This window comes from Echinops telfairi, unplaced genomic scaffold (assembly GCF_000313985.2).
Source record: "Echinops telfairi isolate 266 unplaced genomic scaffold, ASM31398v2 ScPeMD7_1713;HRSCAF=2227, whole genome shotgun sequence".
NCBI lineage: Eukaryota > Metazoa > Chordata > Mammalia > Afrosoricida > Tenrecidae > Echinops > Echinops telfairi.
Window position 1 is genome coordinate 6,346,385 of NW_022105611.1, and position 18,797 is coordinate 6,365,181.

At 35.1% G+C, this 18,797-nt stretch overlaps 1 protein-coding gene across 2 annotated transcripts in view; it reads right to left on the reverse strand.

The window, feature by feature from the left end:
• Positions 1-18,797, reverse strand: part of TMEM135 (transmembrane protein 135) — a 233,025-nt gene that overhangs the window by 137,785 nt on the left and 76,443 nt on the right. For both annotated transcript variants that reach the window (XM_045293155.1, XM_004708886.2), the window contains exon 5: positions 17,858-17,923. In XM_045293155.1, coding sequence (XP_045149090.1) covers positions 17,858-17,923 — 66 coding nt within the window. The remainder of the gene's footprint in view (positions 1-17,857; positions 17,924-18,797) is intronic.

The window sequence follows — 18,797 nt, forward strand, 5'->3', positions numbered from 1 at the left end:
GGGAGTCTTGAATAAATGACCTTAATGAGCAAAATATCTTGGAACATAAACACAAAACACCCTTTTCTAAATAAAGTCAAATAAAAACCAAAATTAACTGAGACTCATAGTATAATATAGTCTAAGGTTTAAGTCTGAAAGATTAGCAAATAAACAATCTCTAGTGAGACATAAGTAACTTTCTGTGCTAATAACTGCGTGGCAAAGGAATCTCACTTTGTTTACTTTATCCCAACAATAAGTTGTTTTTGGAACAGCGTGGTGGCTAGACATCTCTTTACAGTTTTACAGTTTGCTCTAATCTTTGAAATCTAAAGTTATAGAATGCCGTCAAAACATTCTCAATAGTGGAAGTCCTACTAAGTAATTATACACACACAACACAGCATGCAGACACATACATATGCAGCACTTTTTCAGGTATCTGACTGCAGGCTTTACAGAAGACTCATGGGACTCAGAGAGTGTGGGTTGAGGCTTCATGGCAGTTAAGGTCAAGATCTGCAAGATCCCCAGAGACCCTGGAAAGGTTACATCGAGTTCAACAGGCTCTCTTAGGTTTTGCAGTTAATGCTCCAACCCAACCACAATACTTTATGACACACAGTAACTATTTCTCCATTCCCTGTTTTCATCTCACATGATCACATTAATCAGAATCTGGCCTTGGATATTCCACTCAACTTTCTACACAGGCTTTCCCAGGCTGGCTCCTGTAACTTATTGCTCTTTACCTTGGAGACTTTCTGGCTGTGAAATGCCTTCATATAACCTCTGGTATATAAATTCCAGCTAAATCTCTATAGGAAATAAATTCTACAAGTCTGATTAATGAACTTGGTTTGACATAAGAAGTACAATTGTATGGTCCTTTCTCCCTAAGAGATACAAACCAAGCATTGACAATTTGAAACATTAAAAATCTGTAGGTCAGAAAAAGTCTTGAGAAACCAATAGGAAAAATATTCTTTTAAAAAAAAAACACTTTTATTTGGGGCTCTGACATGTCATCACAATCCATACATTCCCCCACTGTGTCAAGCACATTTGCACATATGCTGCCATCATCATTTTCAAAGCATTCTCTTCCCACTTGAGCCCCTAATAACAGCTCCCCATTTCTTCCTCCTCCCTCCCCCGCCCATCAAAATATTAACATAAAAGCATCTGATCGATTCATTTTTGGCTAAGACCCACTTAATTATAAATCATCAAACATATATATACATAATACTAACCACATAACAACGACCACATTTTCTAGGACATCATATTAAAGCATTCTTTATCCTTAATTTGTCCCCTCTCCTTTCATAAAATAACTTTTTGTCCCTTCTGTATCAATTTTAACTCAAAGTGACATTATCAATGCATGAAAAATATTGGCCCATAAATTGGATGACTAAAATTACTGCTTCACAATGTCTCACAAATAAAAAACCATATGTTTATATATTTTTTGTATTTTCCAACATACGATTGGGATATATGTCTGTATAAATATTTATGAGCTAAATAGGTATATATAATGCTAATCATTCAAATTCTCAACCACAAAAGCTACTGTTTTTAAAAAAGGGTACCTTTTAAAGATGAACTTTAATTGGATAACAGATTCTAAGGGGTAGAGGATTTCATCACAGTCTGCTGACTTCAATATTAGACAAATGATATCTTAGATATCATGTACTCCTACATCCTAGATAACCAAAATCATCTAAGCCAAATCAAAATTTTATTGCAGTGAAACGGTCCTTTTAAAAAAGAAAATATTTTATAAATAAAAGATGTATGTATGGATTGTGATAAGAGATGTACAAGCCCCCAATGAAATGATTTTTAAAAAACACTTTAGAAATATTGCTCCGTAGTTTTGATTTGTTTAATGTATCAAATAACTTTTCCATTTTAAGAAGTGATTGCTATTTTATATGCCTGGCTATGCTGAATGTTTGTATAATTTGGTCAAACATTTCTTTTGTTTTCACTAGCTAATTAGCTTTAGCACTTGGAGAAGTGATCTTCTATTATTTCATGTTCTATGGATGTAATGGTGGCACAGAGGTTGAATGGAGGGCGACCAAGACCAACAGTGAACCAAAGAACATACCTGGAAAGATGAGGAAGCGATGACCAAGAATATAGCCCTGAGGCTGACAATGTTATCGAGCTTCCTGTGTGCTTGTAATATTTTCAAAGGTGTTTTGTGAAATGTCTCTGTGTGTTGAGATACTCATGAAAATATACATACATGTGTATATGCATACATTGTATATATATCTGAATATATTTTTAAATTTGAAAAAAAATAAACACTTTTGTAAATAAACCAGGGTACCTTGAAGAAACAACTAATTATAGCTAGAACCAGGAAATGTAAAAGATGCATCTAGAATATCTTGTCATACCAGAGGAAGGAGGGCTGAAAGTACCATGGACTATCAGAAAAACAATCAAATCTGTCTTGGAGGAAGAACAGCCAGATTGTTCCTGAAGGCAAGGTAGGCAAAACGTTGTCTTCCATTCTACGGACGTGATCTGAGAAGAGCCCAGTCCCTGGAAAGGATGTGCTTGGTAAACTAGGTCAGCTGAAAGGAGGAAGACCTGTTTATGAGAAGAACTGACACAGTGGCTACAACAATGGCTCAGACGTAACAACGGTGAAGCCGGAGCAGGACTGGCAGTGTTTCATTCTATCAGAACTTACTCAGAGGCACTTATCACCCACAAACATAGGCAATAGTAGGTAATAACAATCAGTAAGTGTTCATCTCTCTCTCTCTCTCTCTCTTACACACACACACATACACACACAGTCAAGTAGGTGCTATGTAACGTTTGATAGAAGTTTACAAAACTATGATCTTAATAGTCATGTCTGTAGTATCTGAAATATTTAGCATTATAAACTCCATTTACTATTAAACATTAATTTTCTAAAAATCATTTTGTAGTGCTGTTGTTTTTAAAGACATAAAGTAATCAATCCTTCTTACTATGAAATTCTTACCAAAATTTCATGTTGTTAGGCAAAATTATATGTTAATTCTTCACTATGCATTTTCGAAAGATAAATATTTAGTTATACTCCATTACTACTGAAGATTGTTTACTTTGTTAAACAATAATACCAAATATGAATTTTGCTTAAATTCCATGAGTGAAATGCATAATATATATGTATATAAAACATTAGCATAATCAATTTGAAAGATTAAAAAAATGCCCACAAAAACCAGATCTGGTTTTCAACATTTTCTGCACTTTTGTTTTGCTTTTGTTTGTTCATATTAGGGTTTATCTCAGAACTGTATGTCATTGGGGGGTCATCATTTTGACTTTTGTTATATGTCTTTCTATCTTTCAGCATATAAAACTCAGGACAGACGAACCTATAGGGACAGCAAGTAGAATAAGGGTGGGTGGAGGGGGTAAAAGGAAGGTGATGTCAAGGAGTCATGGAAGAAAAAGAATGGTTAGAAACTGATTGTGGTAGCGAGTGTACAATACTGTTTAACGTGACTGAATTGTGGAATGATATATGTATTAACTACCAATTAATAAAAAATTTAAATACTCATGAAACATTCTATATTTAAAAGTGAGCTCTGTGAGCATTTTATAAAATCCAACACCCTTTCATGATAACACCATGCAACAAGGTAGTAAAAGAAGGTAACCTGAACCCATATGATAAAGGGCATTTGTGAAAATTCCAAGCTAGCAACATAATTAATGGAAATACTACACTTGATATTAGCCAAAAAGCTGAGAAGTGATAATCAATGGAGAAAGACTGCATTTTCCCTTTAAAATCAGGAATATGAGAGGAATGCTATCTCTCACCACTGCTATTCTACACCAGACTCGAAGTCCTAATCAAAAGAATTAGGCAAAGAAGGAAAAAAAAGAAATTAAAGGTATCAAAATCAGTAAAGAAATAGTAAGACAGAATGGAATGCCATATATGCTTGTGTATAAGCCAAGTTTTTCAGGACATTTTTAATGCAGTTGTTGTGGTAAAATTAGGTGCCTCGGCTGGTATTTGGGTCGACTTATACTCAAGTATATACAATATTACTCAGCCCTAAAGAGGAAGTCTTTCTGTGCTACTACAACATATATGGACCTCAAAAGCACTGGGCTGGGAGAAATACTGTGCAATCCCACTTAAGGATGAAGGTGAAGTCCTGCTTCTGGGGCAGAGTTCTGTTAATGGCAATGGAATGAATTATTTGTACAGATATGGTTTGCCTACATGGTGAACATAATGTCACCAAAAAATGTAAAAAATAATGAAACAGCAAGTGTTTTCCTATATTTTTTCCACAATAAAACTTTTATTAAGTGAGCACTGTGAGAGGAGTCATAGCTAATATTAAATTCCATGTCCAGAACACAATCTTTAAAACAGAAAAAGTATTTCCTATAATAAATCTGATCTGTATTAATAAATAAGAAATGATACAAGTACCTTCAGACATCCCCATAACATTAACATTAAAATTAATTGTCTTAAGAGTCAAACATCACACGCAAAAAAATCGAATAGGAAGTACACTTGCCATAGATAGCACCAAGTTCTGGGGATTTCAGGATTCTCAAGCTCTTGCCCACAGTGAGTTCTCATCGCCGCAAACTCAATATGTTGATTGAAATGCAACCATTTTAATCATTATATGTTAAGTTATATTTACAAATACTACAGGTTATATTCAATAACTCTCCACCAAATATCATTAAGTCTGAATAATGAATAATAAATTGTTATCTTAAATATACATACAAGGGAGCACTTCAATCTAGTCTTTTCTTGTCTTCAATCAATGTATTAAGTATTTAGGGGTTCAGCTTACCACGGGCTGTTCATGTAAGATGCAAAGGCAAATAAGACACCAAAATAACTCAAAGAGCTTACAATTTAGCAGGAAGCAAGGCAAGTGACTAAAATATATATTCAGAAGTATTGGAGACCTCAAGAGAGGTACAGATAATACGTTATGAGGCTTTAGACTCTAAAGTTTAGAGAAATGAAAAATGACTTCTAGTTAGGAAAATCAAAGTAGGCTTCAAAAAGGTGGTGACTATTGAGATTGGTCTCATTTCAGGAATGAGTGGGATTTGGGTATAAAAAAGTGGAAGTAGAGGAGAGGGCATATAGTTTGTTTTCAATTTTTTTTTATTTGCTTTTGATTCTCTCATACCTCTGACTTGGCCTTGTGGGAGGAAAGCTAAATTTCAATCCTTGTTTTCTGTGGTGGTGGTGACAGAGGTATTGGTCATAAGCTACTAGCCCAGGTACCAAGAAAAGGGAAACATCTTCATCTTGCTTTTTCTTTGGAAGCAATTGGCCTTACCATATATTTGATTTATTTGTGACATAATATTTTTATCTGTTTCAGTAATAATACATGTTTTTGTAAAGTATACAAAAGACTCTACACCTAGCTTAGAGCTTGACTGTCTTATACAAGATTTTTTTTCTATTTATTTAAAATATAATGCAATGGTTTGAAAACAAAAACTAACTATAACTGTCAAAATAGCTTTGACAAAACCCAGGAAAACCAAATCTAAACACAGCTCTTTAGAGAGCAGAACCAGTATTTTTAAAACACAAGATAAAGGGCACTTAGGGATATCTGTAAGAGTTAGAAGATCAGGGGCTAAACTGTCACTTAGTAGGAATTCCTAACTTAAGTTTGCAGTCCTCCAACTAATTTACCCTGTTTTCAGTTTCCCCCAGGACAATGCTCCACTCCATATCACAAGTCTAAGCAATGAATAAGAAACCAAAGCTTACGCAAACATTCACATACAAGAGAGCACTTTGGCTTATTTTTCTCCTGCAAATTTGAATACAGAATGGGGGAAAAAATAGCTTGTGGTCACACCATATATATTGCATACACCTTTACACAAAATATGGAAAAACATACACAGCTCATTCCGCCACGTAAACTTATTAGACAAGTTTGTACAGAAGGGGAAAAAACATAATATTTCATTTTAACATCATTAAAGAATCACAACATATTCAAATTAATGCTCTGAATTTTTATTTTAGCAAATGCTTTTTAATTTCTTTCTTAGGATTTATGGCTATTATGTATATTATTCCCATTTGAAATACATTTGATATTACTAGCTCTCTTTTAGCAAAAGATAGTGTTCTCTTGGTAAATTCTTTCAATGTACACAGCTTTTTTATCTTCAGTATGTCCCACTTGTCAATTTGTAACTCATCTGTATTTGTGTCCTTCCCTATTTCTGATAGCCTATGCATTCCCTGCACCAAAGTTCTCAGGTTGGTCCAAATTCCCTCATTGATGGCCCTAATAGTTTGGGGGTTTACCTCAAGGTCTGTGATCCACCTTGAATTTATTCTTGTACATGGAGTAAGATAAGGGTCTTGCTTCATTTTTCTGCGGGTAGATATCCATTTTTTCCAGCACCACTTGTTGAAGAGGGCATCTGCTTCCCATTTGATATTTTTTGGGCCCTTCAGATAGTTTAATTTGTATTAATTTATCTTCAACTTCACTAACTCCTCTGTCATCTTCCTTTTGATATTCAACCCATCCACTGAATTTTAGTTCTTTTAATATTTAATACTAATATTTCAGTTATTTCAATTTTCTCATTCTATTTGGTATACTTTATATTTCTATTACTTGCTGAGAATGTCAATCTTTCCATTCATTTAAGAAATGTTTAGAAGGTTCCAATAGATGTTAGATGGACTCTGGCAGTTTTCTTTTTTTAATTGTGGTAAAAACACTTATTGACATGCTTGTCAATTCAAATGCTTGCATGCACAAGTCTGTGACATTAATTACATTCAATTTGTGAAACCATCATATTCCCACCAAATGTTTCCATTACTATTAACAGAAACTCAGTGGGCACTAAGCAAATATTTCCTTTTCCCATTCTTCCTTGCTCCTATGCTAATCACTACTGTATGTTTGTCTCAGAACATTTTGCTTACGCATTCATTCATCTGCTGATGGACATTTAGGCTCTTTCTCCCTTTTGGCTATGGTGAATAGTGCTGCAGTCGGATTTTGTCTTATAATTCCAACATCTGAATTATTTCTGGGTTGGCATTTTTACTGCTTTCTTACAACTGGTTAGGATTTTCCAGGTTCTTAGTAGGTCAATTTTGAATTGTATCCTAGAAATGTAAAATGGAAGCGTTTGAGTTTTGTTAAAGATGCTTTACCCTTTATAGAACTGACTTGTTGTCATCATTATAGGTAATAAAATCTGCTAGGCTCAATGGTTTATTTCCAATCTACCTTCTGTGTGCTCTGGTTTTAACATTCATTTCGTTTTCAGTACTATTTACCTTGCCCCTACATGCACACCTAAGGATCAATCTGGACGAGAACATCGGTCTGTGCTACAGTGCAGCTCCCAAAGCTTTCACTCTGTTTCCTCACAAAGCTCCACAACTCTGAATGAATCACACACTTCCCAGATTCGGGTCATCTTTCTCTTTACCCTCTTCTTTGTCATCTACACTCTCTCACCTTGGGCTCCTTTTCTTGGTCCTTTGACTATAGAGTCAAGGCTTTTGCCTCTATCATAAGTGAAGTGACAAAAAAAAGAACATTTTTATGAGAACATTTAAAGATGCTTCTTACAGTCTCTGGAACGTGAAGGTTCCATTCACAGTATCTCGTCAGAGACAAAGATTAACATTCAGAATTTTAGATGTCTGCATAGCTGGTACTACCACCATCACAGAGATAAATTCATGACTGGTGTTATCAGGAAGAATAAAACCCAAAATCAACATTTTAAAAATGTGTGTGTGTATTTTTAAAGGAAAGAAAACTGTGATTGTTTCCATAGTCATCTTCGGGGGCCTCCTTTCTAGTCCTCTGACCATTAAAAAAAAAAAAGAATAAAGGGTTTCCCTCGGTGCTTTATCTTTATGTGACTGTTCTCCCATTCTGGAACAGGAACTCACCAGCTTCTAAGAGAGAAGTTAAAGGGAAAACAAACGAACAGGAATCTCTCTGATTCTAGTTTTACATCTAGCTTTAATCTCCCTTACTCCTGTTGTTATTTATACTTCAGAATTCTAATTGAGTTGCTTTCTGTATTCTGTCTAGGGTTTTCACTTGTAATCAGTGGGAGAGAAAAGTAAACTGTAATTGCTCCATCACAGCAGAACCAGGACCCCTGAAGCTTGGGGCAGGAAGGGGTTATGGTCAATTGGTTTTTCACAAAGCTGCCAAAATAAGTCAATTTGTGTAGTTTTTCAATATATGCTGTTGTGATAATAGACACCCATATGATAAATTTAGACATTTCTCTCAAACTATAGGTAACAGTAAAGTCAAAATAGATCACAGAACTGAAAATAAAACCAAAATTATTCAACTTTGAGAGAAATACAAGAGAATATTTTTCTGACCTTTAAATAGAAAAAAAATTGTCTTAGCTATAATACCATAAATATGATCCATTAAAAAAAGAATAAGTGAAATGAATGCCATCAAACTTTTTCTATTCAAAAATCATCACTTTGGTGATGAAAGTTTTGGAAACAAACAGTGATGATGGATGCAAAGCATTGTGTGGTTACTAACACTGTAACGTACAATTTAAAAGTTTATGTTGCATGTATTTACCAAAAACAAGCGAAAAAATTATCATCTGGAACATAAATACATGCTGTATTCAGAATTTTTAAAAGAGAAAAAAAAACATTATATATATATATGTATGTATCTTACAACACACTGTGATAGGTAGGCTTATTGTGCCAACCAGGCCAATAGGAATATGTGAGATTCATAAGGTCACAGTTTGATGGGAAGGCAAAGAGATAAATGGCTCGGCAAGCCCTGTCCCCCTCTCTCTTGTTCTCTGGTGATCTGACCAGCGTGTGGCTACTTTACCTAGTTCTCTGCATCAACTTGTGAGCTACACTACCTGTGGGACAGCCTACCTGTGGGACAGCCAACTGTGGATCGTGTCACTAGAGCATGAGGTTCCTTCAAGACCTGCTTCACCATGCTGATGGGGAATACATCACTTAAGCTTGAAGTTGTCAGATCCTGTCATCTTGCATTGTTTGAGTTCAATATCCCATCCAGGCCTGCTTCGCTAAGCTCCTGAGCTGCTGACTGTTGGTGACCCTCATGCTGTTTGCTGCCTGTGACCGATTGCCTGCATTGTCTAGGGAAGACTCAGCTGTCTGCTTCCTTGACCGTAGACCCAGCAGCCTCATGAGTTAAAGAACTTCCAGTAGATTAACTGTTCCACGTAAGTAAGTTGAACTGAGCCCTTTGTATTGCTGTGTGGACTAATTAGCTGTTACATTCCTTCATGCTGTATACATATATATATATTATATATCTAACCATAAGTGTCTTACCTTTGTTTTTCTAGAGAACCCCGTCTAACACAACAACGAGTAAAACTATTTTGCAAACATTTTTAACAGACATTCACCAAAGAATATATATACGGCTAGTATCAAATGAAAAGTTCAACATCTTTAATCACAAGGAAAATGCAAATTAAAACCATAATGAAATTTGTGTGTATGAATTTGTACACATTCCCATTTAAAGCCAAAACCAATCTTACTATCATCGAGTCAATTCTGACACATGGTAACCCTACAGGGTTACAGGTTACAGGTAACTGTCCTGACAGTTACAGGTAACTGTTCCTGTGTGGGTTTCCAAGACTGTGCCTCCTTATGGGAGTAGAAAGTCTCATCCTTCCTCTGAGGCTGGTGGTTTCCAACTGCTGGCCAGTTCAGCGAGTAAACTCACTATGCCACCAGAGCTCTTCCTCTGTGAACACAACGACATTATTGCAGGAACACCTATTATCACTATTTATCTGCCAGTCTGTCACACTTGGTTTGACTTCCATATTGCTGTAGTGCTGAAAGTTAGGCCACTGATATCTCAAATATCAGTGAGATGATCCCATGATAAGCAAGTTTCAAAGCAAATAATCTGAGAAGATGGACTATATGAAAGACATCAGGACTGGGAGAAGGCTCTACCCTGTTTCCCCGAAAATAAGACAGTGTCTTATATTAATTTTTGCTCCCAAAGATGCGCTAGGTCTTATTTTCAGGGAATGTCTGAAAAATAAGACTATTTTTCCATGAAGAAGAATACGGTACACATTTATTGTTTATTGTTTTCTTAAAAGAGACCTCATACTTCCTGTCTGCTCCGGCTGCGCTGCAGCCAACAGTGAGCTGTGCGGCGGCGCCTGCTGCTATAGTCCAGAGACCAGAGTTACGGTAGCTTCGGGGGAGCTTATTTTAGGGGAGGGCTTATTTTCGGGGGGATGTCTTATATTTCAGTGAGAGGCAAAACTGTGAGTAGGTCTTATTTTCGGGAGATGTCTTACTTTCGGGGAAACAGGGTAACAACCTGCATTTTGCATATCGCAGGTTGCTAGATGACACAACCTTGTTTGATAAAGGGAAAGAAGACTACAAGCACTTGCTGATAAAGATCAAAGTCGATAACTTCAGGATGGATTATATCTGAACATAAACAAAAACTCAAAACTGAATAGCATTATCATGATAAAGTGAAAATATTGAGGTTGTCAAGGATTTCGCTTTATTTGGATCTATAATCAATGCCCAGGGAAACAGCAGTCATAAAATCAAACAATGCACTGCATTGAGCAAATATGCTGCAAATGTGCTAAAAAGCAAAGATGGTACCTTGAGATCCAAGGTGCACTTAACACCTTGTTTACAATCACCTCAGGTGCATGTGAAACCTGGACAATGAAGAAGACAGGAGGGAGAAGAATGAATACATTTGAATCACACAATATGCTGGTGATGAATAATGAATACATGACAGATATTAAAGAACAAACAAATCTACTTTGAAAGAAGGACATAGACATGCTGCTTGGAGGACTGCAAGGATGGTGAGACTTCATCTCATGTATTTTTGACATGTCATCAGGGGAGACCCTGGAGAAGAACATCATCCATAGTGAAATCGATGATCTGGGAATAAGAAGAAAAACCTCCACCTGATAGATTGGCTCCAACATAGCAATAATACCAATATACAAGACAGTAACATCAAAGGGTGTCAAAGAAGTGAGTAAACTGAACTCTTCATATATTACAACTGGGAATGTAAAACAACAAAGAAGAAATCACAACTGATGTTTGTTTTGCTATATATATTCCCCCCCAAAAAATCCAAAAAATGTACACCAAAAAAATTAAAGAAAAAGTTACTTACATAGCCTTAGCAAATCTACTCAAGTATTGTCCCACAAGTAATGAAAACAACAATGCAGACATGTAAGAGCAAGTGTTTACAGCTCTCATTCTTATTCACAGTAGCTGAAAACTGGAAATAATGAAAAGGTCCATTAGCCGATGAAAGGATAAACCAAAAGTTATCTACACAATGGAATACTATTTAGTCAGAAAAAGAAAAAAGTTTACTAATAAATACTAAACATGGATGAACTTTACAATATTAGATTAAGTGAAGGAACTGAGACATGCAAGAGCTCTGTGAGTCCATACCTAAAATTTTCGGAAAAGGCAAATCTATGCCGACAAAAATTATAGTGTTTGGCTTGCACTGAAAGCTTCAATTGATGGCAATGAGTATAGAAATATTCTAAAAGTGGATGGTGGTGGTGGTGGCACAGCTCTATAAATATACTGAGAGTCACTGCAGTGTACACTTTCAATGGGTAAAATCAAGGCAAGTAACTTATGTTAAAAACGTAACGTGGCTTAAAAATGAGAAAATTAATCTGATCATGTTTCCAAGATTATGAGGCATTTAGAAAGCTAAGGCAAGGTGTTTTTTCATTACTCTAATCATGAACTGTACTCTCATCATGAACAGCAAATACTTATTAAATGCCCCAGTCAGTGAAGAAAGAGGAGAGGAAGTGCTCCAACTATCATGAGAGCACTCCACTACAGACGAGAACTACAATTTGCACTGCTAAATCACGTTAGGGATCTCACACAGAATGGGGATCATCATGCCTACATTCATATTTCTGAAAAGTATTTACAAAGAAAGAGAGCCAGTAGTAAGTGCTCTAACTTGGGGTAATAAAGTCAAATATTGGTCCTAGAGACTTGTAGATCAGTTCTGACTCTGCTATTATATATTCCTGCAGTTCAATCATTTTAGAATGCATTATACCAAAAGCACATGAACTCTGGTGGCTTACTGTTTCCTCGCTAGGCTGCTAAGCACATGTTGGCAGTTTGAAACCACAAGCTGCTCCATGGGAGAAAGATGGGGCTTCCTACTGATAAGTTCTTTTCTCAGAAAGCCATAGGAGCAGTTTTGCCCTGTCCTTTAGGGTCACTATGAGTCAGCACAGACTCAATGGCAGTGAGTTCCATTTGGTTTGGATATCAAAAGTACAGTTGTCACCTATGTTACTCTAAAATCAACTCTACATTCTGCACTACACTTCAAACAATAAAAAAGAAGTAGGTAGCATATATTGGGGTTCATTTTTCCCCAACCCCAGTGCTCTTCCCCTCTTACCTTATTTCTCCACTTATAAGCATCCTTCGTGGTGGGGGGGGTGTGCACCTCTATTTATGCAACCTATTCTTCATCACCTCTCCTGCATTCACTCCTCACCCCACTGTAATCTGACTCCAGTTCCATGCACTGGAGAACAACAGTTACATCAAAGATCATCAGACTATTAGAACTCTTCAAACCATATTGCTCTTCATGCTACCTACACAATATTTCCCATAGACTTCAATTCTCTTTAGTTCTATGGTGTGTGTAAATTTATGCATTCTATTTGAAATGAAAGGCACCACTAACTGCAAATCCTCTTTTCTGATGCACCACATCTCTACTTAACCGTCTCAAACACGACTATGTAACACATTCCCTCTATTGAGAACACAGCCAAGAGCCAATAGAGAAAGAAAAAAGACTGTATTAAAAAAATGGGAAGAGTTACACTGGATGAATGCATGTGCATAAAATTAAATTTCTTTGGTAACTCAAAAATCTTAAATTACTCAATGCTTAACTCACTTCAACATTAGACTTAAGAATTATTTTGCTATGCTTTATGCACCAAAAACATTTTCTATATACATAAAAATGTTATTTTAAAATGGAGCCTATATTTTCTTCTAATGCATTCAGTCACATTTACCAATACAACCAAGATAAGCAAGTTTAAGTTCAGTGTGAGGCGAGATAGTTGGGAATGGCTTCACCCATGTGGAAATAATTGCTTTCCTGGCCTAAAGCTCTTCCCATTAGGATCAAAACAAAATGATGTTATCTTAAGAACCCTTCCAATATTTGAAAAATAAAACCTAAGTGTTCCACAGTTAGGCAGAATTCTCTAGATATTGTTTGTTTTGTTTGAGAATATAATTATGGCACATTTGTTTTTGTATTTAAATCAAAAGCAGAGTTACTAGCATGAGGAAAATAAGGGTATTTCAAAAGAAACAGATCTCACTCTAGAAAAGCACAAACAAGGCCACCAAACTTAAAGATTATGATCTAATATTTTTAACCTGTCAGATTAGCCTTTAGTCTTGTCTGCACTAAAAATGTCCAAATAAACTATGTTTATTCACCACAAATATATAACCTGATGAGCTAGGTAAAGCAGATTTAATGACAACAGCAACATATTCCAAAAAGAATAAACTATAAATTCTGAAGCTCAGTGTTCTGTGATATAGTTCTGGCAAGGAGTGTAACTTTTCCAAGCACCTGCCAAAATATAACATGTGTTTCAATTCATGGATTAGAGAAATTTAAAAAGGTCTCAAGATGTTACTTAGCCCAATTTGCCTCTAACTATTCAATAGCATTCACTGGATGGCTAAGTATTAGATCTTTTTTAAATGGACAACATAGCAATCCTGCATCCTCCTTGGAAGACTCAATATTTCATAATCCTAAAGTAATAAGCAGTAGTTCAGTTATCTCACACTTTGTGTTCTGCGATCAAAACTCATTTCTTCACACCACGCTGGAGATAGGTATGGTACTTTCCTGTATGTGTTTTGTTATAGATACTCCCCAGGCTTCAGTCTTTCTCCTTTCTCTCTCTTTCATATTTAATTCTCTTCTTTCTCTGGATTCTATCCATTTTCCCTAACTCTTTTTTTTTAAGTTATGCCCAAGCATAACTTAAAAAGCATACAATTTGGAAATCATGTGGGCTTAGTGTTGAGAACGAACACAATTGAAAAAGTTATTCTTGAAAGTTCCAAATTCACCAGGTTTCTTTTTCTCCCTGTCGATGACCTGGGAATGTGGGAACTAGTTAATAGAGCTAACAAAGAGTACATTTCAAGGGCAATGGAGATGTATAAGTGTTCTGCTAAAATACAATATATAAAATCAAGTAACTTAGTGCAGAAGCGAGCATCTCAATTTCTTTGAAAATATAAGACGATTTTAGTCTGCTGTTCTAGGTTGTCAATGTCTGACCAGTTCCAATGGGCCTTTGCCCAACTAAGAACTAGTAATAGTTTAACCTTGATTCTTACGTTTGCACATGTCAGTTTTTCTAATATTGTATTTCCCCCTGCTGTGCTTATCCTGCTTATAATAACAGGAACCTAATCAGCTGAATTTGTTTAAGTAGTATCTAGCAAGTTTGAAACTAAACATATACTCTGTATATTACTAAAACATCAGACAGCAAAAGGCAATAACAATATATACTAGCCTAAATAATTGTACAAGTGATAAAAGTAACAAAAGTATTTACTAATATAGTTAATCAAAAATATCTAGATCTTGTCTACTTTTATTACCAGCTCTCAGTTCACACACATACCACAATCAAAAGCCTCTAATATTCATCCTAACATAGAAAATAATTCATCATATTAAATAAAATTAAAAAGTGATCATCTAAGGGAGCCCTGGTAGTGTGGTGGGCTGTGTCAGGTCCCTAACCCATTAGCTGGTGGTTGAAACCAACCAGGTGTTCCACAGGAGGAAACTGAGACTGTCTACCCTGAAATATTGAGAGTCTCAGAAAAACCCAGAGGGGGTCACTAAAAGTCAGCACTGCCTCAGTGGTATGGAGTTCTGACCTTTGAGAGCTTGTGTTATCATTTAGTATAAGCTTAGTTATACCAGACATTGTGCTAGCTGTCTTCATCAAATTATTCCATTGTATTTCTTATAGAGCAATCCATTATTCTAATAATATGTACAATAAAATGTAGAAATTTGTTTCTACATTTCTTCTGCAAAAATGCATTTCTACAGAAGATGACACTGAATGGCAATGTCCTAAGAGGCAGGTTACCGACTCAACCACTAAGCTATTACAGGCTTCCTGAAGGCAGACACTAACCACCCGGGTTTTATCTGCCATGAAATGTCTAACGCCTAATAATAATGCCTGTTGTTGCCGTCGTTGGGTGATGTTGAGTTGATTTCAACTCACAGACATCCCCTTGGTTACAATATTTATGGAAGCAAATTATCAGATCTTTCTTCTGCAGTACCCCTGAGTGTGTTCAACTAAATTTTCAGTTGACAATTGATAGGAAGAGATGGGAATAGATACAAGATCTTAATTCAATCCCACATGTCATATTTGTTCATTTCACTGGAATTTGCAAGTAACTTCTAATGACATTCTACTAGGCAGAGGGTCTGAGGGATCTCACTATTTGAACAATTGACCCTTTTCTTCTTTAGACTTACTTTTCCTGTGAAGTAGTATTAGAAGCGAAACAGTGAAAATAATAAAATACTTTTAAAAGGTGCAATTTTTAAAATATAAGCATATACAACAACTCCTGGAATATAATAAAATGGCATTGCCTCGTACATGTAGAAACCTCCAAGGTGTATGCTTTGATGTGCATATTCTCAACAAAATAAAATTAAAATGTGTTTTAAAACAGACTTATAATAGTGGCTAAGGATTAAAATCAATGGATGTTATGCATGTATCTATGTATGTAAAATTTAAATACTGGTATCCCAAAGTAGATAAGGTCATTAGAGGTAGAACCCCAGCAACTATACTTTTTACTGAGTTCCATAGGCTACTCGGATGTGCAGCCCACAGTTAAAAATTATGACTTTAAAAACTTAAGTAGAGAGAGTATACAATGCTGCCTGTTAGTAGAAAGTGTTAAAGCTATTCAGAATCTTAGACATCATCTTAATCAACACAAATCCTAAAATGGAAATGAGAAGTTCTGAGAAGTTAAATTTTCCAAGGTCAGATGGGTGGTAAAATAAAGAACAGAGCTCAAGTGAGAGAAACAAGTTTTCTTTCCACCACATAGCCTCGTTTTAGAGAGTAGGGGTAAGAAAGTGCTTAAGCCCTGTGCCACATCACACCACGTTGGTACTCTGGAGCAAGCTTCAATAATTGGAGAAACAGATCAAGAGACAGATGCCTTCTCTATTTCCTCTCCAGTAAGTAAAATATGCATATCCATTATGTGCTGTGATGCTCAGAAGATTCCTTATCTATAATTCTCTTAGATACATTTTCCCAACCCACACTACAAAATATACAGTTTAAAGATTGACCCTCTTCCCCCATTTGAAAATAAGTAATTACTGAAATCTGAAATCCATGTTGAGCACTTTAGGCAGATAAATATGACTGGCCATATTAATAGAAATAATTTCTCAAGTAGCACCAAAGATTTCAGTTTGTTACAATTACGAAGAAAGAGATTAAGTCTTTCTTCAGAGACAAAATATATTTCACAAACTAATGCTTAAGTAATTTTCCAGTAAAAATTAAACAAACACCTAAAGGTCATATACTTTCCAAATGATTGAACAGTTAAAATTACTTAACTGCTAAAGAAACACAGATGAAAAGTAATTCAGGGAAGCCTAGTAAATAAATATATTAAGCAATCACATTTATCATCACATAGTAGTACAAGTGCCCTAAGTATGTAAATTACTGAATTGTAAATATTATATTAAATAGCATCGGGCTAAATCTCAAAATAGTAAGTATTATATATTTTTTTCAAGGGGTATTTGATAACAGAATAGAAAAAGGAACATGACAACATAATATGTATGAGTTCAACTTAATTATGTGATGAAATAAAGAAAATGCAGACAGAGTAGTGATCAGGTAGGAAATAATTTCAGAGTAAATATTATTTCAGATGGTAGTAAAAAATTTTTTTTAAGAATTGGCAGAGCACTTAGAAACATTAAAGCTTAGAATCTGCTTTTAATTGTGGCACAGCTTAAAAAAAGATCAAACAAAAATTCATTTCTTCCTCTCCTCCCGCTCTGCCTATGGCAAATTGCAACATTTCAAATTATTTTATGCTAGGAAGTTAGTATTAGATATGTATAACAGAATAGGAAAAAAGAAATCTTCCTTTCTTTAAAGATTTATATGTACAGAAGTTATTAGTAAATTAAAATATCTTTAAAAAATAATCTAAATTAAAAGGCTCAGCAAGTTATTTTCAACTTAATAATTGATTCCATTTGACTATGAATTAAAGCAGATTGAAATATCAGGTACACCCAGTATTACTGTAAATTATTTATCAATTGTAACATAACCAAAATCAGTTGTCATGGAGCTGACTCTGTACATCAAAGTAAAATAATGCTCCATAAGATTTCTAATTTTTCTGATTTTTCCAAATCAGATAAGCAGGTCTTCTTTTGAGGCACACGTGAGTGAACTTGAACCAGCAAGCATTGTTCATAGCCAAGTATATTAATTATTTCCACAAGTAAAGGGTTTCTTGTCACATAAAGCATCATAAAATTCTCTTTCATATTCTTTAAATAAAAAATATTAAAAACTAATATTTATATCAAAACGCTCTTCTTACTTCTCCATTTCTTAACGTTGTGATGGTTCCTCTTGCTACACCCATTCTAAAGAGTGTTTCAGTAGCCTGTGAATAAAAAATACATCGTTTATCATTTGTAATCAACTATATTTCACCCTCAATGTATTAAAATATCCATTGTTATTAGACTATAAGAAACTTCTAAAAAAGCAACAGGATACAGGAAGACCTAGAAGTTCAAAATGATACTACAGAAGCATTTTCAGAATCATTTACCGTTATCAAGAGTTAAAACCAAATTGCTTCAAAAGGTCATTCTGATGTGTCAGCATGCTTCCAGGTCTACACTTTCAAACTATAGTTTAAATCTTGGTTAAGTTCAAATTTTAATATGATGAACAAAAACAAAACAAAAATGAATTACTTGAATTTGTTTCAGAACTGATCATTTGTTCTAATTTGTATTTTCCACTGAAGTTCAATTTAAGTTACCTATCTGCTACAGAAATACAAAGAGAAGATGATATAATTCATGAGGTCATATATTAAATAACACTCTAAAAATATTATTGCTGTTTCCAGTGCTACCCATCTTGCAACTGCCAAGAAATTCAGACCTTAGTAAAAGCATGGCTCAGTGTTGTATCCAAAGAATACGTAGTGAACCAACAATTGGCCCAGTGTCTAAGTGTGTAACACAGAAAATGAAAGAACGATGAAGTGCAGATTTAGCATGTGTTCAGGTACACATTTCTGAAGCACTTTCAAGGGCACACTGAAGGGCTTAGGAAATAAATAAAACAAACCTCTTAAGATGCAGATTTAAGGAGTCTACATTTTTGGAGAAGGTAGACATATATACATAAATAATAAGCCACAGTATTATGAATAAAATGAAACAAGGTTAAGCATTTAAAGTATAACCAAGAGGAAGAGGTATTTTTAAGTAAAGTATTTTACACTAAGAATGACTAATTTT